This window comes from Lotus japonicus, chromosome 2, assembly GCF_012489685.1.
Source record: "Lotus japonicus ecotype B-129 chromosome 2, LjGifu_v1.2".
NCBI classification, from domain to species: domain Eukaryota; kingdom Viridiplantae; phylum Streptophyta; class Magnoliopsida; order Fabales; family Fabaceae; genus Lotus; species Lotus japonicus.
In genome coordinates, this window is record NC_080042.1 from 61877405 (window position 1) to 61902872 (window position 25468).

The 25468-nt window shown below is 38.5% G+C and overlaps 1 protein-coding gene across 4 annotated transcripts; it reads right to left on the bottom strand.

Moving 5' to 3' along the window:
* Nucleotides 1-6286: 6286 nt before the first annotated feature.
* LOC130738703 (uncharacterized) lies at nucleotides 6287-9437 on the bottom strand. Of its 4 annotated transcripts, XM_057590818.1 has the most exons (5): nucleotides 8989-9437; nucleotides 8209-8258; nucleotides 7491-7641; nucleotides 7261-7347; nucleotides 6292-7169 (listed from the first exon to the last, which is right to left on the bottom strand). In XM_057590818.1, exons 1-4 carry the CDS (start codon nucleotides 9055-9057, stop codon nucleotides 7300-7302), a joined length of 318 nt encoding a protein of 105 aa, XP_057446801.1. In that variant the 5' UTR covers nucleotides 9058-9437; the 3' UTR covers nucleotides 6292-7169; nucleotides 7261-7299. The 4 variants fall into 4 exon arrangements, 3 of the variants coding, with proteins under 3 accessions (XP_057446799.1, XP_057446800.1, XP_057446801.1); XM_057590816.1 differs by lacking the exon at nucleotides 7261-7347 and having other exon boundaries at nucleotides 6287-6858; XM_057590817.1 differs by having other exon boundaries at nucleotides 6290-7347.
* Nucleotides 9438-25468: the final 16031 nt, after the last annotated feature.

The window sequence follows — 25468 nt, forward strand, 5'->3', positions numbered from 1 at the left end:
CATCACTACGATAAAATAACATCAAAATCTTAACTTGTACATGCTTTTTTATTATTGAATTATCTCATTTTGGGTACCATACCTTGATTTGGGTTAAGGTACCATAGCAAACACCTTATTTGCAAGCATGAAAAAGGTTGTGATCTCAATAATTTCTCTTCCAACGATTCTTGAGATGAAACTCAATGACACTACGGAAATATCAAACCCTTAGATTTTTGGTGTTCCGTGTGCCGAAAGAGCTATGATATCTAAAGCCGAAGCAATTATGTCAAAGCAAGAGCAATTATATCATTGTGGTACCAAAATTCTAGAAAAATTTAATATGCACAAGGAAAAGGTTGTGCAAGGTTTGCACAACCTGCTTATGACATGTCATTGCAGGTTTTAAAAAAATTAAAAAACATTTTCGGTGAGATTTGATTTTCGTCCCTGAACTTTGAGCAAGATTTGATTTCCGTCCCTCGCCGAAAAATCTTCCTATGGACGCCCTCGAACTTAGGTTTTTTGTTTGGAAACCGCACTTACCGTTAAAAAGCTTCGGCCGCTGTGGCCAGGTGTCTGTTTTAGTCCTATGTGGACATGCCACGTCATTTAGTGAAATGACATGTTATTTTTTAAAAAATAAAAAATAAAATAATTTTTTTTTTGTAATTAAACCCCCCAAAACATTCCTAATTAAATGCCTAAACCCTAAACTTATAATCAAACTGAATCAAAACCCCCTCCATCATCTTCCTCCTTCAGACCCAACCCATGAATTAGGGTTCTTCCTCTCACCTCTCATCTCCTTCGATTTCTTCTTCTTTTCTTTCCCTTCGAACGAATTCTTCCTTTCTTCCTTCGATTTCTTCTTCTTCTCTCTTCTTCTGGTTTATTTGACCGTAAACCACAAATGGATAGATTATTACACATGTTTTTTTCTTAATCAGTATGTCAAATAAACCACAAATCGACCACTCCTTCTCCTTGCTTCGTCTGGTGGTTGATTTGAGGTTTTTGGGGTTTAGGTTTCGAGTGGGGGGTGAGGTTCCAGGTCGGGGTTGGGGATTCGGTTGCAATGGGGGTGGGGATGGGGTTTCAGTTGCTGGTTATGTGGTTGGTTGGGGTGGAGTTTGGGTTTGGGGGTGATGGGTTATGGTTTCTGGGGTTGAGGTTTCGAGTAGGGTGGGGTGAGGTTGCAGGTCGGGGTTGGGGGCTGGAGGTTTTGGTTGCTGGTGGCAGTGGGGGTTGGGGTGGAGTTTGGGTTTGGGGGTGATGGGTTCTGGTTTTTGGGTTTTTTGGGTTTTTTGGGGATTGATTTTCCCCTTGATTTTTGAGTTTTCTAAGGCAAATTTGAGAGATCTATAAGCCAAGGTGGCTGCTAAAACAAACGAATCAAAAAGACAACCCATGAAGAAAGAAGATTGAGGTAAACCTGTAGTGAAGTTTCTTGCACATTCAAGCCCCCAATGTGATATAGTTGTCTTCTTTCATGTAAGTTGGGTGAGGAGGGATTATCATTTAGGATTGTGGATGAGCTTCTTTCATGTAATTGGGTTGAGGAAGGGATATCATGTTTCTGGTAGGTGCAGCTTGGACGAGATCTTTTTGTTCTTTTCTCAAGTTCGTCGGTCTGCAGAACTAGTATTGGCATCATGCGTTTCTGCCAAACCAGTATTGGCATCTTGCGTTTTTGCTGGGGTGTGGTTTTCTTTTTTGGCTGGTTGTTTTCTTGGGTTTTTATTTTTTCTTTTGCTCTTTGTCTTAGTTTGTTATGGATTAAAGATTGTTGTGCTATCAAAGAACACTGTGATTTATGAAGAAGATATGGTGTTCTGGAAAAATGATGATGAAGATTGAAGGTGAAGATGATTCTGGAAAATGATGATAAAGATTGATGAAGAATGTGGAGAAGATTGAGAATGAGGTTGAAATTATATTAGTTAAGATTTTGGGGGCTTATTGCTTTTTGCCTGGGCTTGGGATGATTGTATTTTCTTGTTATACCTTTTGTCATCCAATCTACATGAGAGGATTGTTCTCATGATTTATCTTCTTCATTAATATAAACTATTTGCTCTCAAAAAAAAGATTTTGGGGGCTTAAATTAAAATTAAATGATTTAAATTTTATTTTTATTTTTTTTATATTTACATGTCATTTAATGAAATGACGTGGCATGTTCACATAGGACCAAAACGGACACCTGGCCATGGCGGCCGGAGCTTTTTAACGACAAGGATGGTTTTCAAACAAAAAACCTAAGTTCGAGGGTGTCCATAGGAAGATTTTCCGGCGAGGGACGGAAATCAAATCTCGCTCAAAGTTCAGGGACGGTTTTCACGTTTATCCCAACATTTTCTTAATCAAACATTTATCCTTAATCTTCTTTTATCTTAACCCCTAGAATTTCATCTTCTTCATCAACAATTCCCATATTTCAGACCCAACAACCCATCTTTTTCTTCAGATTTGACAACCACCACAATCACCCCCTGTCATAATATTTCCCATATTTCATACCCAACAACCCATCTTTTTCTTCATATCTGACCACCACCCTTGTTGGCGGGACGACGAAAAAATAAATAAAATAGATAATTAAATATGTATACAAGAATAAAATAGTAGTATAGTAAAGAATAAACTACGGTATAAAGTATGTACTAAGCATGACAAATAATATTTTTTTGGTACATCAGAAAGATAAATTGCACCCGTTAAGAATCGATCCCTGGACCTCCCCCTACCCAACCCATACGTCCCTCAGCTCCTACCACTTGAGCTATCTTACGGGGACATGAGAAATAATATTGAGTCGCCACCAATTTTTAAAGGGAAATTGGAACCCTCAAATCAAATGGAAAAACTAGTGTGTCAGAGTTCTCTATTCCGGAGTCATTTACGTGTAGGGAAGATATTAGCACCCACAACGTCTGGGGGTTACCTCTGATTAATTGTGCACAAATTAAATAACTTTAAAAAAATATTCATTTTACCCCACAAGAAGATTTTTTTATATTTTTTAGTTTATTATTTACACATGAGAGAAAATGATTATTTACATGAAACCTTAAGGGTTTTTATTTTGGAGTGCATGTCGGGAATTAAATCCCGGCCTAAGTATTTTATGTGAGGAGACATCAAGGTTATGTAGTTCTAACAGATTTTAATTGATTAAAAAAAAGGATATTTCAAAGAGTTCTTGATCTTGATTTTTGGGACTTTGGAAAAGTTTTTTTTTTTTTTTTTTTGTATTTTATGAGATTTTTATATGTTTGTTTTTATTTATTTAAAAGTTGCTTATGCTACCAAATAGGTAGTTAAGGTAATGGGCAGAAATGCTACTCCATGATTAATATTAATTTGTCAGAGAAAACATTGTTGTTTGGTTTATTTTATTTTTAGGATTCATGCTATAAATCGATGGTCAATAACTTTTTTGTGTTTTTGAATTTTTATGATAAACTGGTATTTTTGACTCATGTGATGCACGTGGGATATTCATTTGTGTGATTTTTTGAAATTTGTGTTATTTTTTAATAGATATTTATGGATTTAAAGAAAAAAAAATTAGATATTTGAAATCATAAATTTATAAGTTTTTTCTTGTATTGAACGTTTGTTTTTACTTTTTTGAGTTGCTATTTGTTTTTGTCTTTTCTCGTTGTTTTCTTAAATGCTCCATTGATGATTATTTTTTATGTATTAAATAGTTTATTACATGGAGTTGAAGTAAGATGTATTTGCTACAAATAAACACTTAATTAATTCTTTTTGCCTACAATTGGAACAATTACATTGAGAAAAAAAAATCAATGTTCCACATTTCATGTCAAAAGATCTTCATATGACATTCTGAAAGACTTCTATGTAAACTACATTTGAAGTACTATCAAAATTGTTGCCATCACTATAAAAAAATGAGAGTTTTTAATCCTTTACGATGCGTGAGAAATATTGTCATGCTTTTGGCAAATATTACCCCACCTTTTGACAAATATTGTTATGGTTTTTTTTATCCTTTAAATATAGTTAGCCATGTGAAATCACTGGTTTTGGCAAATATAACCTCACCTTTTTTTATGACTGTCCTTGTCTTTTGTTTATTGTTATGGTAAAAGACAGTGCTATAGAAAACTGTCTCCTTTGAAATTTGAAAGGAATTCTCTTATCTGATGGAGTTAATGTTAATCTTGGTATGAACACTCTTTATTCAACATTTGTTCTAGATATAACATTTGCTTCCAAAACATATGTCCCCATTCGAGTGATAATCAGACGTGTCTTAGAAGCATTACTGGAGCATCAATTTTGAAAGGAATTCTAAAGAGTTTATTGTGTTTAACAATTTTAGTGTGTGGATCCGGATATCATATGGGCTGTCATAGTTGTTGTCTGATGAACATGTGTCATCTACATTGAAATAAATTTTCTCTTCTCCAGGCAACAATGACATCATGCACTCATTCAAATTATCAACAATCTCATACGTAGGAGTTAAAATAGCATGTTGTTGAAAAAATTGTGGATCTGTGTAGCTTTAAAGGAAAGACAGATAAGTAGACTAAACTATAGAAGCCATTGGATAACCTGAATGTGAGATCAAAAATTCTTGAGGGATGTCCAAGGTATATGCTTACCTGAATTTTCATCTCCTATGCCAAATCTTTTTAGCTCAACAATCTCTGCATCTGATCTTCCTGTTTGTAGCCTCATATTTTTGGTTAATGAAAGTGCTTTCTCTTGATTCCAAAGATAATAACCTTTGTTATAGCTAGCATTATTTTAAATATCTTTTTTAGAATTTTTTGTCAAAATTTTGAAGCATGGAATATTTCTTGGAGTCTACAACTTCAAAACAATGCTTGTGAGTCATGAGTGTTCCATCCCATATTATGATTTTGGCTTTAATGATAAATTCCATCATAAATGATTTTAATTTTAATAACGGCTATATAATTCCTAAATGATATGAATTCAGTATATGTAACTTCCAATTTAATTTTTTTGCAGTAAGTTAATTAACTCATTATTAAGGAAGAGTATTTAGATGGATTTTATTATCATGCATGCGGGTGGCAAGGCATATTTGATTTTACTACAACAGGTGCTCTATTATAAGTTGAAATGCAATTCATGGAAACTCAATGACTCCTAGTAAAGATTAATAACATTAAACCTTGTAAGAGCATCTCCAACGCTGGTTTCTTAAACCAGCTGAAGATGCTAAGAACCATTCCTTAACTTATCAACCCATTGGAGAGTATTTAGGTGGCAGATTTGGTTTCTTAGCTACCGTGCAGAGTTCCTTCCACAAGGAACTCTGCATTTTGGTTCCTTAACATAAAAAACTAATATTTTCTCTCACTTACTTCAACCGAAAACAGAGGGAAACGAAACAGAATGAAGGAAGAGGGAAGAAGATGAACAACAGAACACCAAAATAACAATTTGATTAGAAAAAAATTAAAACTTTAAAATAAAAATTATTACTTTACACTAAAAATTAAAACTTTACACGATATTTACATCAAAAAAATAAAAATAAAAAATCATCTTCAGCTTGCTGTCCGATCTGGTTGAAAGGGAGAGGATCTGGAAGGTAGAGGAGAGGGATTCAGTGAGCAGCAAAAATTAAACGAAGAAAATGAAGTAAAAATTTAATTTTTACATACCTCAGCAACTTGGATGTCTGATCCAGATGCTGGTTCACTCCAATCTGAAAGTTTGGACCACCGATCAAGCTTGGGGGTTAGGTGGGTTTGAGGGGCGATCCAGGCGAAGCTTGAGGGAAGCTTGCATGTCTCTGATCCAGGTGCTTGAGGGGCGACCTGGGTCCAGATTGAAGCTTTGGTGGCGGTTGGGGTAGGTTTTGGTTGCGGTGGTGGGTGTTTGGTGGCGGTGAGGTGGGTTTCGATGGCGGTGAGGTGGGTTTTGGTGGCGGTGGATGTTGCATCGTGGCCGGTGGTGACTGTGTATGGTTGTTTGGTGGCGGTGGAGGTTGTTGGGTTTTGGTTGCGGTGGTGGATGTTTGGTGGTGGTGGTGGCTGTTTGGGAGAGGTTCACAGGAAGAGAGAAGAAGAGAGGATGAAGAAGAAGAAGAAAGGAAGAGAGAAGAAGAGGGGGAGGACGGCTAGGGTTGAGTGGAGAGGAGGTGAGGTTTGGCTTTTATAGGGGGAGACCTGCTGAGCAGGTCATCCAGCCGTTAGAGCCCCTGGTTGACCGGCTAGAGCCGTAATTGTGGCCATTTAGGCTTTTTTTGACCGGTCTAGCCGGTTTTTTCATCTTTGGACTCCTTTAATTAGCCCAATTGTTTTTTTTTTTAACTTTCAGCCCAAACATTAATTTTAATTATAGTATTAGGAAATTTAAAGGAAATAATTAAATTTAATTATAGTATTGATTTAGTATTAAATTTTAAATATAAATTGGGTGAAAATAAATATTATTAATTTATGTTGTATGGTGGGACACATGTGGGACCCTTCAAATAGTAATTTAAGAAACCATGGGTTGGAGTAAAAGTTGGTTCAGTTCTTTAGGAGTTCCTTAAGGCTAATGTGGCAGTACGGGCCCACAGGAATAGTGCTGAATAGTGCTGAATAGTGTGTTAAGAAATCAAATAAGGTTTTGTGGGTTGGAGATGCTCTAAGTGACTATTAAAAACACTTTCCTTTGTAATTGACCCTGAAAGACACTTTAAGCAATGATTAAAAACAGGAAACATAACTGAGAATGTTATTTCTAACAGTTATTGGTAAGTATTGAATTAAAGTAGCTTCCGTGATCTAATGCACAATCCCCCTTTTCAGGTATCTTCCTTGGAATCGATTCTATAGGTGTATTCTTCTTGAAATTTCTCCAGCGTAACACCTACAAACAAACAATTTATAAGGCCAGGCACAATTTTTAAAACTATCAGAAAATAAAACCAACACCCCAGAGTCCTTATCTGTTACTTGAACTTGAATATTTGACTTTCAATTTGAAAGAATAAGTCATCCTCTAGAGCAAAATTTCTAATCATTGCAACATTTCTTCTCTGTTGAAAAAATCACATATTTGTACCAAAATCACTAACACAGCAACTTCAAAATCTGAAATCAATTGTTGAAGTTTTTCTCTTCTAACATCATCAAGTTTCCATAGAGATCTATGTAGAGGTCATGCCAAGGGCCAACCAACTGTAAGATAACAAACACTATAATGCTCAAAACCTCAACAATAAAAAGAACTATATAAGCAGGCATGCAGATTTAACTGTTACAGCTTTACCTTAGCTATTGCAGCCACATTCTGATGAACAAACAACCCTCATTCATGAGTGCCATCATTGTAGAGAAGAAAAAAACTTATCTTAACCTTTCATATTCAAATAAATCATAATCAAGCAATTTATTACATCAAGTTCTAATTCTAAGTGGTTCTACACCAATGACAGAAGGGAATCGAAGTCCACTTTAAGCTAAGAGAAGTAAAGCTACCCAACCACATCGAAGTCATACCACTTTCTGATGAGCAAGCTGAGACCACACTCTTTCTAATTTGCAATCTTCACAGCTCAAAGCAGCCACAACATGCAAGGGACTAAGCAACAGGCTCACGAAGAAACATGGTGCACTCTTGAAAGCATTGGTTTTCTCAATCTGAAGGCATCTACAACATGCATGAAAATTAATTTATTAATTACAAAATGAAAATCATTGATTATCAATCACTGCAAGAGAAAAAATCATGAAAAGAAACGAAAAAGGCTTAATTTTACTACTGAGAAAGCATACCTAGAAAAAGGAAAGTACACATTCCGTAGAAAACTCACAAAGAAGGACTATACATCGAAACTTATAATGCAGCAAGGAGAGCTCTTAATCTGATAGTTGAAAGTGTTATTTGGGGCACTGCATGTTCTCTTTTGACATTTCCATAGCGCTTTCTAATTTTAAAATTCTAGTTTTTGACCCTAAAATGACCTCCCCTGCATATTGTTCAATCAAATAAGAGCATGTCCGTCAATGAAACTCATGAGAGTTGCTAAATCAAGTTAAACAATATTTTGTACAATTCCTGAGAAACTTCAGTATCACACTGCCTCACGTACCAAAGCGAAAGCTCAAGTTAAAATACCAAATCTGCATAAGCATACTTGATATGGTAAAAAATATCCTAAACTCATTTTCAACCTTAATCAAGTATCTGAGAACCAAAAAAGTAAAGACTTCTTACATTTGTTGTTTGTCCATACTGTATGCTGACAGTATCCATGTCCAAGCAGCCTTAAGAGAGAAGAATAGATCATAACAATTAGTCCCCACAAAACTATGATTGAAAAATGAACCAAAACACTCAGTCTAAATTTAAAAGGTTCATAATTACATAAAAATCATTTTAGCATAAAAGTCTACATTCTCATTAGGATCAATGGCAAATATATAAATAACAATTAGTTTGCCAATTTTATTCCCAAACTCACCCAACTTTATTACCATGTAATCCTATAAAAGTTTTAACATGAGAGGGTGCCAAACTAATTCTAGCATTTCATATTAAACTTCCAAAGAGGAAAAAGTTTCCAAAAAACGCATCTCCACACACTTAGTTTATGCCCCCACATTAAACAACATAAAACTATATGATGAGATCCTAGCCCTATTCTTTTGCAGCATGACACCCATTGCTACTATAGTATAGGGCTGGAAATCACAAAGTAAGGTAACAGTTCAGATAATGAAATTAAATTAAGCTGCGACAAATTAAACAAAATCTCATTCAAATTATCAATTCAAATAAAGTATCAAATGAAGCACCAAAACTAAAATATGAACGGATTTCCAAAATTAATGAAAATAGCATATCACAATAATCTAACTAAATTAAGAAAACATGGAAAAGGGGTCACGGTTAAGAGGTTCGATTGGGTGCATGAGCTGTTGATAACAAAACTGTTATACTAATACTATTAATCAAAACTGAAGAAATAGATAAGATATTAAGATTGTAGGTTACCTTCAAGTCCTTCTTCTCTGGCCACATGCAAATACATGAGCGGTTAAATTCTGCAGACACTGATTGCATGAATTCCCTCAGCAGAGAGAGATAAAGGTGTATGCACAAAAAAAAGATGGGAGAAGGAGCATGATTGTGCGAAGGCGACGTGAGGCTCCTTGCGACAATGATATCGCATTCGCGAGTGGTATCGATCTCCACCGTCGAGCTCACTCCCAGACCACTGATTTCTCTTCCTTTCGCTCGGGTCTCTGAATCTCATGTCTTTCCTCTCTTGATCGTTCTCTCCCTCTCAAATTTGGCCCCCTTTAGGTTTCTTATTTGACCCCTTTTTACTTCTAGACCACAGAAGAGAAAACGTTTTGAGGTTCTCTGTAACACTTTTCAGAGACACATGAAGAGGAAGCGTGTTGAGGCTTACAGTTACGCTTTCGAAGCGGTTGCTTGAAAGAGACCCTTTAGCTTTCGCATTCTCTTACTTCAGAGACGCTTCCAAAAAAACGACGGTTAAGGATTTGAAGCAATCAATGGTTAAGATTGATTCATTCACAAATTTACATATTGAGATCATATATGTCCATATAAAAAATTTCACTCATTGTATTAAATTATTGATTTACGATTTTACTCAAAGCTACCAAAACTTCTTATTTATAATATGTATAGATAGCTATAGATATAGATATAGATATAGATATAGATATAGATATAGATATAGATAGAGATAGATAGACATAGATTTAGATAGATAGATAGATAGATAGATAGATAGATATAAGTGTTCCGTACTAAGACCTACTTAAGAGAATATAAGAATATTCTAGTAAACCCTAGCAGAGTATAAAAGGATAGCTAATGTAAAATAAGGATATTCTTTCATTAATGATCAAAAAAGTGTCTAGTACAATGAGAGACCCCATTTTACAGTGGGTGCTGTTCTTATCTAGAAGATTATGGGGTTTGGGCCTCACAAACGAGGCCCAAATCCTATTGCAAATAAGACCTAAACAGGCACAGGTCCACATATCGGGCGAGCGTCTTTTCGCTCCCCTGGTGGCCACCCAACCTTGTGTGGGGCCTTACTCGTCCTTTTGACTACTGTTTGGGCGGACATGAGTAGCCCGCCCAGTCCACAAACCCATAAGACATCAAGCTTGAAATTTTAAAGCTGAGATGTCTTCTAAGTTGGGATGGATTTATTAGCTTCGAAGTCTCCGGGCGCTCGTCCAGTCCACAAGCCCACAAGACATGAAGCTTGAACTTTGAGAGATGAGATGTCTTATAGGCGCTCGCCTATTAGCACCGCATTCCCGCCGTTTGTTTCTTCCATACATCGCATTTTGTAGCGCGCCCCTCATATGTTACCTTTGACACCCGGGTGGTCAGAACTTGGAACTTTATTTGAAAATTCAAAAAAGTCAAGCGACAAATCTTTTCCTACACACTGCCGCCATCAATCAAACGTCACCTTTTTATTCACTGACACACGCTTTGCGAGTTTCAAAAAATTACCATCATTGGCCTTTATTGCAGTTGTCTTTTCACGCGTCCTTCGAGGGGTTACCTCGTTTGGTGAAAGGTCTAGGGTTTAGGGTGCTGCTTCACCCCTCCCCCACTCATTCTCTCTTCTTTCGTACATGACGTTTCGCCAAAAGCCCATTCTCTTTCCTCCTCCTTGCCTATAAAAGCCCAGTTTATCTTCCATTTTCAAAAATTTCTGAAATCCTCCTACTTCCTAAATCTCCGGTGACCCAAATCCTCTGATCAGTCGTCATTGTGCGGTGCTTCCTACTCCCCACCAACTCCTTCCACCGGTCAGTTCCATGTAACTCCTCTCTTTTTCCATTTACTCTTCTCGTTCCTTGCGGTTTTTCTCTGTACGCTGCTCCATCTTCTCATTCCTCACCTTTAATGAGATTTTCTAGAATGTCTTCCAGAAACCAGAGTGTTTCTTCCCTTGAACTGTCGTCCCCTTCCTTGGATGACGACGCATCATCGTCATCTGTCATAGTAATTTATGACTCGCCAATATCACGTGCTGAGTCAGGCCCCTCCTGTTCCATTAACTTTATCCTCTCTCTCAACAGCCAGCCCCCTTGCCTGATTGGTGCTGAAATGACAAGTGGGTAGAAGACAAGTGTCTTCTTCGCTCCATATGGGGAAGTTTTGAAAGCTTGTACAATCAATGCATGAACGCCCAAGGATTTACGAAAGTGAATCCCGCCACGAACGCATATGACGATTTGTTTCTCAATGTCGCCCCGTGTGGCGATCAAGACTTTATTACCCAACAAAAAGATTGGTCAGATGGGTCGCATGATTTCTTTTTCATGTACGGTTTCTTTTTTTGCGATCTTCATATGAAACTTCCTTTCTCTTCTTTTATCTGCGACATTCTTACATTTGAGTGTCACACCCACGTATCTATTATTCTTTTATTTTTATAAAACTTGCACCACTAAACCGCCCTTGATTAAATGGACCCCTCTTCTTGCCCGCCATCACATGTCACTTTTTTCTCCATTGAAAAGCAATTTCAAACATTGGCAACGGAAATTCTTTAAAGTCATTGAGTCTCCTGATGTCAAAAACCTCTTTCGATATTCTCAAAACCGCCCTCTTTTTCCATTTTACTAGACCAAGAATCCTTGCCGGTCCATTACCGTTGACTTTGGTGCCATAGAATCGGCCGAAAAGAGGGTCGCCTGCTACTTGATGTCGTTCCCGGTATTTCCCGGTAACGAGTTACTTCAGACCTGAAATTTTTTTTTCCGATTCCGGGTCCCTAGAAAAATTTGTTTGATCAAAATAAGTCCCTACGCCGGAGAAGATAGTGGTTGCCTCCTCATTGTTTCCACAAACCATGAAATAACATGTTTAAAACACTCCTAGACCTTCATATATCTGATCTGGGCGAAGAAATCGCAAGAAACAAAGCTAAAACGAAGAAACCGAGAAGCTCCATAAATTCCGGCGAGAAGAAATCAACTTGCGACTGACCTATTCTCTTCAACTGTGACGACCCAGCCCACGAGACCACCACCACTGAGTTCCTGAGGACGAGACGAAGCCGGCCCAACACCCTGGTCGTAGCGCCGCCATGACCGCCTTCGTCAACCACCGTCTTCTCCGGCGTAGGGACTTATTCTGATTAAAAAAACAATTCCAGGGATCCGGAATCGGAAAAAAAAATTTCAGGGACTTATTTTGATACGGGGTACAATTTCAGGGACCCCTAGAGTATTTAAGCCTAAGTTTTTTAGTAAGTAATTGTTTCACTCCAATCTTTCATGTAAAAAAAAATAAAATTAATTCACTAATTGATTCATTCTAAGTCAGATTCAAAGAATTTCAAACCTCAGATCATGTTGTAGTTGATCATGCTACAACAAGCATTAACAACAAGAACAAATCAGCGATATTGACACACAAGAGCAAAACATTGAATATTTACACTATATACAACTCAAATCAACATTCTACTAGTTTCACCAACATTTCAAAACACAGTCCCCGGCAACGGCGCCAAATTTGATAAATTGTTTTTGTGATTTTTAATATAAGGAAAGCGGTAAAAGAATGTTTATAGGGATAACAAAGAATAAAACGTATTTAGAATGAATTCACCTAATCCTCTAATTGCTTTCAACTCAAACACTTTTGTAAATGTTCATTCCACTTATGATGTCGAGAGTTATCCACCTAACTATCCCTAGCCTCGGTGAATCTATCAGTTAGAATTCCTAGACGTAATCCCTTACCATCTAGAAAACCCAAAATGAATAATATAACTCAAGTTCTCTCTCAAAGACATTCCCAATGACCAATTTATCCTAAGATAAGGTACCCTAAGCTTGCGAATCTCCGTTGTCACCCCGGAAACTCCTGTTAGAACTCAGAACTCCACCTGTCACGTGGAAATTCACTATTGTTCCTACCCAAGATATTCTCACCCTAAGAAAATTGGTTCAGTGAGTGGTTTCTCTCTTTGACCGGACCCACACCAATCTCTCGATCTAATGCTAGTCCTCTGAAATCTAACATGGATCAACCGATACTTGAAGCACAAAAAGCAGAACTTTAACAACGGTGTTGTAACCTAAGACATAGGTGCCTACTTTCATTGAACTAAGCATACACAAACTCACAACAATCTCCCGATCTATTTATGAATTAGTGAAGCTCTTTTGATTATCAATTGATTGGTTAGAAGCATGAAGTGCAAAGAGAAACACAATACATGAAAGATTATCATTTACATTGATGAAAGAGCTTACAACCATCAAAGCATCAAGTTATAACATTCTAAATACAAAAATAGAAAAAACAAGTACAAGGGATAAGGAAGAAGAGATGAAACCCAGAAGAACGGCGAAAGATCCACGGCGATAGAAGCTTTCCCAAGCTTTCCATCGCCTCCGAGAGGTTGTCACGGTCCTTCGGCGGTCGCCGCCACGCTCCGGAGCTTCACTCCATCAATCCTAGCCCAAGGATCCCTCCTCCATGAAGCCCAACCTCCCTTGTTCTGTTTTGGTGCCAAAATGAGAGGAATTTCGAAGAGAAATGGAGAGATACTTCAAACTCTGTTTTCTGTCCTTAAATACCCATTCTGATGCTGAATGGCGCTTAGCCCCATATTCTGGCGCTTAGCTCCAGCTTTCTTCACTTCAGGGTTTGCTCCACCGTCCTAAGTGGCGCTTAGCACAGGTATTTGGGGCTTAGCGCAGATGCTTATTTGCCTCAGTGGGGCTTAGCTCAAGATTCTGGCGCTTAGCTCCAAGCTTCTCAAAATGACATCTTTTACTGTTTGAACTTGGATTCTTCATGAATGTTTTTCCTACATCAAAAGTCCAAGTTAAATACATAAAATATATAATAGTTACACTATTTCTATGCTAAAACTAAGTACTTACTAAATCAATTACTTTGGGGTTAAAATGATAAAAAATGCAAGCATACAAGTCAAATAAATGCTTAAAATGATATCCAAATATATGTAAAATGAGCACTTATCAGTAAGTTTGTTTAGCATTCTTTTCCTATCACGCACCGGTGTTTTATCATATTGACCATTTCCTCTTTTTGTTTTTAAACAACTAAGATGAGAAAGGGTAAGTTCGACACCAATGGTGGTAGCATGACCTCGTTCTTGGCCGCCACAACTGCAGAAATCAAGGCCAAAAAGAAGAAGGAAAACAAAGAGGCTCGAACTGAAGGTAAGGACAACACTGCTGCTGATGAGCGAGATCCCAAACGTCAAAAGTCCTCCACCTCTGGCGAAAAGCATCTTAAGCAGGCAACACTTACTTAATCAAGTTCGGTTTCTAAATTGAAACCGCCCCAGAGAAGAAGAAAACCCAGCATTGTTCCCCCGCCCGAGCATCAAGCCTCAATTCTGGCGACTCTTACTCGGGCGGCGACCCTATTTGCTCACACCCAAGCAAACACTGGCCCAACGGGTTCTTCCAGCACTCTCTTGGATCTTCACGATCCAAACTTCAATGGTTTGGACTTCATGAGACACAATTTTATCAACCAACTTCCCAACAAAGTTATTTCACAAGGTGTTGACTGTGTCGCTGCTTCGGTGATCCACCAAGCACTTTCAGCCGCCAGCTCTGTGGAGGGCATGGTCCAGTTTGTGCGTGAAGCTGCGCTGTCCAAAGCTCTCATTGAGAAGAAGGTTGGTGAGCTGACCAATGCTTATGCTCAGCAGAAGCATGATGCTGACACCGCTGCTAAGCGTGCAGCTCTTTCCCAGAAAAAGGTGGAAGAGCAACTGGCCGGTGTTTCCCAACAGCTTACTGAAACTGACATGTTATATAAGAAGGAGAAATCCTTAAGGGCTACAATTGATGGTAAGCTGAAAGCGTCGGACGAGAAGTATAAAGTTATGGCGGCTTAATATGCAAAGCTGAAGAAATCCGTTCTATCCCGGGCCTTCGCCCAATATGCTGTTGATTTCATCAATGCCAAGGAACAAATAAAAGTGGTTGATCCTAACTTTGATTTTTCCAGAATTGGCTTCTTGAAGGAGATGACGACATCGACCTCAAGGATCTGCCTGGTTTTGAATCCGACAGCGATGTCGAGGCGGGCGAGAACGAAGATAATGGTGGTGCCCCCGTGATGGGCGAAACTCCCCAGGATGGCCTTGATGACGCGGGAAAAAGTCAGGCCCAAGCTTGATTTGGACTTTCCCTTCTTTTCTTTTTTTTTATTTATTTTGAACTATGTAACGGGCTCCGCCCTCGCCGTTTTTTCTTTTTTCCTTTTGTTGTTTTTTTTATGCATTGTAATGGGCATCGCACTCTTATTACCTGAATGAAATTTATTTACTGAGACTTGGCTCGCCTTGGCGAGGCTTTTGTTTAATTGGCTCGAGGTTAAACTCAAGGCTTAGGCACATTTTACTGGCCTTAGTCATTTTACGGACGAGGCTTGGTTTCTATTGGCCACTAGAATTGCCAAGGTTGTGTATGCTCAGCGGCGATGCTTTCTTAATGGGAAAGTCTTATTCGTGGTAGCTTGTACCTTAGGCAATTTGTGCCTGTTTTAGCAAACGTTTATGAGTTAGATCTCGCCACTTGTGACAAATTTGAAACTTTAAAACATAAATTTTTTATTACTCTTTTTTTTGAAATATGGGAGCTATTCGTCCTTTCATTTACATTAGTCGCCTCGTTAAAAACCTCGTTAAAGGAAAAAAAATAGTGCGACTTTTCTTTTGCTAACTGTAGTATTGCCTCAAAGTGGAGGCGTTCCATGTGCAGCGAATTTGTCCGTCGTCCAGTTGTTCCAACTTGTACGCCCCTGCGCCGACCTCACCAACTATTCGGAAGGGACCCTCCCAATATGGTGACAATTTGTTATACCTCGCGGTCATCATTCGTCGCCGTAGTACTAGGTCACCTTCCTTCATTTTCGAGGCACCACCTTGGTTGGATACTTCCGGGCAATTAGCCCTTTGTTTGCTTTGTTGTGCAAGTGTGCCTCTCTTTGTATTTCAGACAACATGATTAGGTTGGCGATCAAATTCTCATGATTATCTTGCTCGTTCATATTTGTTACCTTCCAACTTTGGTTTTCAACCTCCACTGGTAACATGACATCTGTTCCATATGTGAGCCTATATGACGTCTCTCCTGTGCTTGTTTGCATTGTTGTGTTATATGCCCATAGGACGCAAGGTAATTCTTCAGCCCACAAACCTTTAGCCTAGTCCATTTTCTTATTCAAACCATTTAGAATAACTTTATTAGCCGATTCAGCTTGTCCATTTGTTTGGGGATGCTTGACCGAGGCGAACCGCATTTCAATCCCTAAGTCAGAACAGAACTCTCTGGTTAAGTTACTTGCAAACTGCGTCCCATTATCCATTACGAATGCCATGGGAACTCCAAATGGACACACAATTCGTCGCCAGAAGAAGTTCCTTTTCTTAGCGGCGGTGATTGTGGCCAAAGCCTCTACTTCTATCCACTTGGTGAAGTAGTCAACTGCCACCACAATATATTTCATTTGTGCTTTGGCCATTGGAAAGGGTCCAAAAATGTCCGTACTAAGGCCTACATAAGGGAATACAAGAATATTCTAGTAAACCCTAGTAGACCATAAAAGGTTAGATAATGTAAAATACGGATATTCTTTCATTAATGATACAAAAGGTGTCTAGTACAATGAAGGACCCCCTTTTATAGTGGGTTTTGTCCTTATCTAGAAGATTCTGGGGTTTGGGCCTCACAAACGAGGCCCAAATCCCAATGCAAATAAGACCTAAACAGGCCTAGGTCCATGTAAGACCCAAGATTTTAGAATTAAATAATTTGTAATTTCCAACTTACACATATGTTTCTTTGTAAGCGTGAGAGGAACTTGACTATGTGTTTGGTGTTTTGAAAAGTAATGTGATGATGAAAGTTCAAAGTATGTTTAAGGTTGACACCACAGTCATTTTAATTGATAGCACGAGTCATATTCGCACCCGACTAAGGTCGAGAGTGTCCGAAAAAGGCTATATCCGCTCCTAGAGCATTGTTTAAGAGAATTTTAGAATAGAAGGGAGAATAAGAACATCTGAGTAATTTTCCCATGACCAGTATTCCGATACGAAACCCTGGACTGTACGCTTGTTAGGTTTTACTTCCCGGAAGTCCGTCGAAGCTAGACTTTAACTTCTCTAGGACTTTAATTAAGACCCTGAATGAAGAGTTTTTTCAATTCGGTGCTTCTAACGAAGTTTCCATCCGCGTTGCCTCATTCCCTTCGATGTTTGTGATCTTTTTCCTGAAGGAAGTTTCTTCATCCGACGTCGACTGCAAAAAGTAGTTTTTCGGCGTAAATTGACCAACACCATCTTTGAGACGTTTTCCTCAATTAAAAGAAGGCTTAATTGCACTTTTGGTCCCCCACGATTACAAAAGCCACGATTCTGGTCCCCAACAAAATTTTATTGCATGGAAGGTCCTCCATGTTATACTCTGTTAGCAACTTTAGTCCGGAGCATCCATTCCGTTAGTTTTCTAACGTTTCTCTCTCCTACTGGCCAATGACTTATGACATGGAAAATTTAAAACCCAAAAACCTATCATCTTCATCTTCTTCCCATGATCTTCATCTTTTTCTTCATTGTATACAACCAAAAACCTGGAAAAAATAAAAAATAAAAAACACACTCACATTCGGACAAGAAGAAAAGTTATGTAAATGAAAATAAATTTAAAAAGCACAAATTCTACAATTAATGAAGCAATCATTTTAAGAAAAAAATGAAACAACAAATTTGGATCTGGACATTGGGCCAGTAAATCCATCGGAAGCCATCTCAACATTCAAAAGTCAAAACCTCACTTACTCAATTGCCTTGCCTTAATTTCTCACATTAGAACTATCAAGAAACAACATAGTATATAGTAGCACAGTAGCGGTACTGCTGATGAAAAAAACCCAGAAGGATTTCTGGCCAGCTTCGTCACTTGCGACCACTTGGTCCAAATACCTGGGTCGATGCGCCTTTGAAGCAGATCGAAGCTTGCTGGTTGGGTTCCCATAGATCGAAGCAGAGCAACCTCTACCTGGCAGCAGATCCCTTTGTTCCTTTGAATCTTCTTCCCCAAAGCGCTGACCTTTCCACCTTCCCAGTCGCACCTATTTGTTCCACTGTGTCTCTTTACCCTTCTTCTCTCAGAAAACCCCAATGTTGAAGCTCGTCATCGAAATTGAAGCTCCATCTCCCTCAAAGTTCCTTCCTTTTCTGTTGTGGGTTTTATTTTTTTGGGTTTCTGAGTCTGTGTAGGGGTTTCTGAGTGTGAGTTTCGTGGTTGAGAGAGTGTGAAAGAGTTTGGGTTCTAGGTTTTTGGATTTGGGGTTTTTGGGTTTGAGGTGTGAGTTCTTTAATGATGGATAAATAAGTGGAAAAATCAGAGGCTGGAGGATGTGACTCATAGACATCTAGAACTCCTTTTGTTGCATTTGTAATTGTTTTTCTGGGAAACCATGTGGCTGTTCTTTCAGGGATAACCTTCTCATGTTTTGTGTTCATTTTTAGAATCCTGGAACAATGAGTAATTGAGTATATTTTAAATAGTGTGAATGGTTGAGCTAAAAGGGTAGCCAACATGTTTGAAAAACTTGACGGTGCAGTGGAGTAAATTAATAAAGCCATGAATAAGAGAAATGTCAATAGTTGGAATACCAAAGGTCTCGTAAAGAAGGAGCAAAGGTCTGATTAAATTTAATTAATTTATCAATTAGATTGTTTAATTTATGGGTTAACAATTGCAATGATGAAGAAGAGAGAAAAATTCTGGGTTTTTAATTTTAAGGGTTGAAGATGAAAGAAGATGATGATGAACATTTTTGAAGAAGATGAAGATCTGGGTTTTTAAAGTTATCTTCATTTACAGAACTTTTCTTCTTTTCCGAGTGTGAGTGTGTTTTTTCTTTTTATTTTCTTCCTGGGTTTTTGGTTGTGTGCAATGAAGAAGAAGATGAAGATCATGGGGAGAAGATGAAGATGATAGATTTCTGGGTTTTAAATTTTCCATGTCATAAGTTAGTGGCCACTAGGAGAGAGAAACGTTAGAAAACTAACAGAATGGACGCTCCGGACTAAAGTTGCTAACGGAGTATAACGTGGGGGACCTTCCATGTTATAAAATTTTGTTGGGGACCAGAATCCTGGCTTTTGTAAATGTGGGGACCAAAAGTGCAATTAAGCCTTAAAAGAACCTCGTTCTAAGTTTTGGCATTGTGTCGCCAAATACTCACTTAAAATCAGCAATGAAAGTACCAAAACGACCGGAACCGCGAAATCTCGATTTTTCGCATTTTCCTCTCACCTATAAAACGGGAAAAATGAAACCCATTATGGCCGAAGCTTAGAGAGAGAGAGAGAGTGCAGCAGAGCTTTTTCATCCTTTACCCGATCGTCCTGATTTCAGTTTCTTTGGATCGGCACCGAGGTAACCTTCATCTGAAGGTGTGAAAAACGACTAGAAGGGGGGGTTGAATAGCGTTTTCAATATAAAAACTTTCCCCTTAAGATTTAAAGTAAATCTTTTCGGTTTCTCTAAGATAGATGGTGCAGCGGATAAAGATAGAGAGAAGAGAAAAGCACACAAGTATTTTATCCTGGTTCACTTGATAAATCCCTCAAGCTAATCCAGTCCACCCGTTAAGGTGATTTCTTCCTTCTTAGAATGAAGGCAATCCACTAATCAGATAATTGTTACAACTGCACTTGAAACCTACAAGTGACTAACAATACACTGACTTAGCTATCACTAAGATTCACTCTCTTAGTCTTCTCTAGGATCCGATCAACCTTGATCTCCTAAAGGAATCACCACTAAGATTCACTCTCTTAGTCTTCTTAAGGATACTGACCTACCCGGTCCCTTAAGGAAAATCAAACAACTGTTTGAGGTTGGTGTTTACAAAGGTTTGCTTCTAAATAAGCTGAGTGTAAACTAAATAAGAACAGATGAAGAAAGTAGAGGCTTGAATCTTTTCTTGTATTGCAGCTCTTGATTTCTCTCACTCTTAGTCTTTCTTCTTTTCTTCAGCCTTTTATAGTCCAAGGTGCAAAGGATATTTCTGTTGAGAGAATATGACCGTTGGAGGGCATTTCTGGAACTTCCAGAACCTGCTGTGGCTGAACCTTGGTAGGTAGGCTTTTCAGAATAGTACACTGCTCTTGTACTTCTCGATAGAGACATTTGCCTTTAACCATTGACTTCTGATCAGAGTTATGCTTCGTGTTGGAACTTGTGAAGCTTGGTGATCAGAGTCAGAGGGATGCTTGGATCCTCTGACCTTCGTAACTTCTGCTTCTGGACCTTCAGAGCTTCTGAACCTTCAGAGCCTCTGGTCCCTCAGAGCTTCTGGTCTTCAGATCTTCTGATCCTCAGATCTTCTGATCCTCTGATCTTCTGATCCTCTGATCCTCAGATCCTCTGATCTTCAGATCCTCTGATCTTCTGATCTTCTGATCTTCTGATCTTCAGAACTTCTGACGAATATATCTTCTGGTGTCAGAATCAGAACCTGTTTGTCAAAACACTCAAGACAAACATTAGAGTATCATAGTTGTTCATCCACAAATAAATACTTGTTATCATCAAAACATAGAGTTGTACCACATGACCAAATCTTGATCTTACAATCTCCCCCTTTTTGATGATGACAAAACCATGTATTTTGATGAACAACTCTAAACAAATAAACTGAATACACTCAGAGTATAAGGTATCAGAGTTAAAACTTATCCTGATGTGTATAGTTTATCTTGCTCCTTCTGAATCCAAGACTCGTGCTTGATTCTGAGCTAAGCTCCCCCTGAATCTAGTACTTAATATCAACGTTAGTAATATCTAGATTCTGAGCTAAATAATATAGGAGTTGTCAAGATACTATAAGTTCTCCCCCTTTTTGTCATAAGCAAAAAGAATGAAGGTGGAAAAAAAAAAAAAGTAAGAGCAAAAGACGAAATACTCCCCCTCAGAAGTAATACCAAGGGATACTTGGCTGCTGATTAGTATATCTTCTTATGAGAGCAGAAGTGTCAAAGTCCAGAGGTTCTGGTGACATCTCCATTCTGGAAAAAAAATTCCATCTTCAGATGCTTCAGAATGAGAAGCTATGAACCTACTCTTCTTCTGATGACGCAAGTCAGAAGTTGTAGTAGCATCTTCTGATGTCGTTGCTTCTGGTTTGACAAGTTATGAGTCTTTGTTTCTATCTGAAACGGTCATGCTCATCTCTACAAGCTTTTTCAGCTAGCTTTGACTTGACCAAATCTTACTCTACCGATGCCTCCAAGATTAACTTCACCTTCAGGTTCAAGTTTTGGATCTTGGGACATATGTCTTTCTCCCGTCATGTGTTGCTTGCATCCACTGTCCAAGTTCCATGGTTGGAGTTTCGATGGACCTATTGAAGATATCTGCAACATATATAATCTTATCCCTAGGTACCCACTTTCTGGGTCCTTTCTTGTTAGTTAGCCCAGAAGTCCTGACAACTTTGGGTCTTTCAACAGGATAATATACAGGAATTTTTGCATGATATTTAGACATGGAGAAAGATCCCTTTATAAGAGGAGGTTTAGCAGCTTCAGCAGGTACAGGGTCAGGCAATATGGTACCAGAGGGAACAAAGCATTCATACAAAGATTTAGCTTTAGGCACAGAGGGCTCATTTCTAATTGGTTTAGAATACCCAATGCCACGCATTCCATTTCTGCTCACGCCATAGATCAATGAAGCCATCAAGCTTCTATCTACGCTTTTAGCCAGGAATCTTTGAAAAGATTTTTCATACTTAGATTCATGCTTACTATCAGAGGCATCGCAGGCAATAACTTCTTCTAACTTAGCAATTTGATTCTTAAGCACAGAGTTAGAATTAACTAAAGCATGGTTATCATTTTTCAAATCAGATATGATTTTCTCATGTTCAGAAGAAGTTTCAGAGGCAGCAGAGAAATTCTTTTTCAACCTTTTATGCTTAGTCAAGAGAGAGTTATATTTATCCATAATTTCAGACAAAGCATCTTTAAGTTCAGAAGTTGAGAAAGAATCAAATACCTCATTTTCATCGTCAGAGTCTGGATCTCCTTCTGATTCTGAGTCAGAGTCAACAGCATCCTTTGACTCTGCTCCTTTGTCTTTGACAATAGCCGTGAGTCCTTGAACTTCACCATCAGAGTCAACATCCTCTGACTCTGATTCATCAAAAGTCACCTTCAGACTTTTCTTTGGTTTGAAATGCTTCTTTAACTTTTTGTCCTTTGATGAGCCTTTGTATTTGCTCTGCCTGTGCTTCCAGATGCAGTTGAATTTTCTGGATATCAGAGTCAGCTCATCTTCATCAGAATCTTCTGATGCTTCTTCAGATTCTTCTGCTTCAGCTTGGAGAGCTTTTGACTTCTCAGATTTAGCCTTCTCAGAGCGCTTCAGCTCATGGCATTTCAGTATGCTGATGAGTTCTTCTAAACTCATATGCTCAACATCTCTTGTAAGCTCTATTGAAGTCACTAAAGGCATCCAGCTTTCAGGAAGACTTCTGATGACCCTTATGACATGATCTTTTGTAGTGTAGCTTTTGTTGAGAGGTCTTATTCCAGCTACGAGCAACTGAAATCTGGAAAACATATCCTCAATGGATTCGTCAGGTTCCATTTGGAAGGATTCATACTGCTTGATCAGAGACAACGCCTTTGTCTCTTTCACCTTTTTGTTTCCTTCATGTGTCATCTTTAAGGAATCAAATATGCCCTTGGCGGAATCACGATCAGTAATTTTCTCATATTCTTCATATGAAATGGCACTTTGTAGAATAGCTCTTGATCGGTGATGATCTCTGAACTCCTTCTTTTGATCTTCACTCATCTTCTCCCTTGGGATTTTTACACCATGTTCATCAACAGGAGGGGTGTAGCTATAAACAACAAAATCCCAAAGATCAGGATCAAAGCCAAGAAAGAAGCTTTTGATTCTATCTTTCCAAAAATCAAATCTCTGACCATCAAAGATAGGTGGTCTTGCACTGTATTGATATTTGCTTGTAGTAGTGGTGGAATCCATGAGTTTTTCACACTGGCCCGGATCTACTGAACACTGTTAAGTGTGGTAATCAGAACTTGCGCTCTGATACCAATTGAAGGTGTGAAAAACGACTAGAAGGGGGGGGTTGAATAGCGTTTTCAATATAAAAACTTTCCCCTTAAGATTTAAAGTAAATCTTTTCGGTTTCTCTAAGATAGATGGTGCAGCGGATAAAGATAGAGAGAAGAGAAAAGCACACAAGTATTTTATCCTGGTTCACTTGATAAATCCCTCAAGCTAATCCAGTCCACCCGTTAAGGTGATTTCTTCCTTCTTAGAATGAAGGCAATCCACTAATCAGATAATTGTTACAACTGCACTTGAAACCTACAAGTGACTAACAATGCGTTTTCAATATAAAAACTTTCCCCTTAAGATTTAAAGTAAATCTTTTCGGTTTCTCTAAGATAGATGGTGCAGCGGATAAAGATAGAGAGAAGAGAAAAGCACACAAGTATTTTATCCTGGTTCACTTGATAAATCCCTCAAGCTAATCCAGTCCACCCGTTAAGGTGATTTCTTCCTTCTTAGAATGAAGGCAATCCACTAATCAGATAATTGTTACAACTGCACTTGAAACCTACAAGTGACTAACAATACACTGACTTAGCTATCACTAAGATTCACTCTCTTAGTCTTCTCTAGGATCCGATCAACCTTGATCTCCTAAAGGAATCACCACTAAGATTCACTCTCTTAGTCTTCTTAAGGATACTGACCTACCCGGTCCCTTAAGGAAAATCAAACAACTGTTTGAGGTTGGTGTTTACAAAGGTTTGCTTCTAAATAAGCTGAGTGTAAACTAAATAAGAACAGATGAAGAAAGTAGAGGCTTGAATCTTTTCTTGTATTGCAGCTCTTGATTTCTCTCACTCTTAGTCTTTCTTCTTTTCTTCAGCCTTTTATAGTCCAAGGTGCAAAGGATATTTCTGTTGAGAGAATATGACCGTTGGAGGGCATTTCTGGAACTTCCAGAACCTGCTGTGGCTGAACCTTGGTAGGTAGGCTTTTCAGAATAGTACACTGCTCTTGTACTTCTCGATAGAGACATTTGCCTTTAACCATTGACTTCTGATCAGAGTTATGCTTCGTGTTGGAACTTGTGAAGCTTGGTGATCAGAGTCAGAGGGATGCTTGGATCCTCTGACCTTCGTAACTTCTGCTTCTGGACCTTCAGAGCTTCTGAACCTTCAGAGCCTCTGGTCCCTCAGAGCTTCTGGTCTTCAGATCTTCTGATCCTCAGATCTTCTGATCCTCTGATCTTCTGATCCTCTGATCCTCAGATCCTCTGATCTTCAGATCCTCTGATCTTCAGATCCTCTGATCCTCAGATCCTCTGATCTTCAGATCCTCTGATCTTCTGATCTTCTGATCTTCTGATCTTCAGAACTTCTGACGAATATATCTTCTGGTGTCAGAATCAGAACCTGTTTGTCAAAACACTCAAGACAAACATTAGAGTATCATAGTTGTTCATCCACAAATAAATACTTGTTATCATCAAAACATAGAGTTGTACCACATGACCAAATCTTGATCTTACATCATCATCCTTACCTCGGTTTCTACTTTCTGTTGGGTTTTTCCATGTCTTTATGTGCTCAAAGTTTGGAACAAAATTTCAAAATGTCAGATAACTTTTATTTTTCTTTCCAATTATCTTCCCCACTAACCCAACATGCTATAATCGCTGTCGGTGTGCTCGGATTTTCACTGAGTCGCCGTAGATCTGAAAAATTGTCCAAAAACCCATTTTCTCTGTGAGTTTACTTTTTGAATCAAAAATTCTTGATCTTGATTAGTGCCTATGAGATTAGTTGTTACTAAAGGCCTTGTTTATCGTTATTTATAATCTGTTTCGAAAAATATCGACTTTGAGTTTTCGGGCAATTTTATTGGACCAAAAAGCCCCTATTCTAGTTTTAGCTCCCGTAATCGTTCTGAGTGTTTCCCTGCCCTAGATATCGCCTAAGAATACATAGGAATTAAATTAGATCGAAGAAAAAGTTCGGAAAGCCCTATTTTGGTAGTGGCCGAAACTTGTTTGGTGTAGTACCGTGTCCAAAAATAATTTTTGGGTCTGTATCATCTAAGCCATAGCGTAGCTATTTCAATTGTCGAAATGTTGGCTTTGGTTTCGTGTAAATCCGAGTTCTGTAGCTCGAGTTATGCGCGTTTTAGCGAACGAAGTTTCCGTTGTCCATTCGTGCCTAAATGTGAACTCTAAAGCTTTAAAAGCTTTCTTTCGGTTTCAATCAGTGTTATTAGATCGTATTGCTTCTTGTGGAGCTTGTATTGATGAGACTGTGTTTCTATGTTCTAGGTTCGCAACTTCCATGCACTACTTCTACTCACGAAGGTAAGGGTAACTC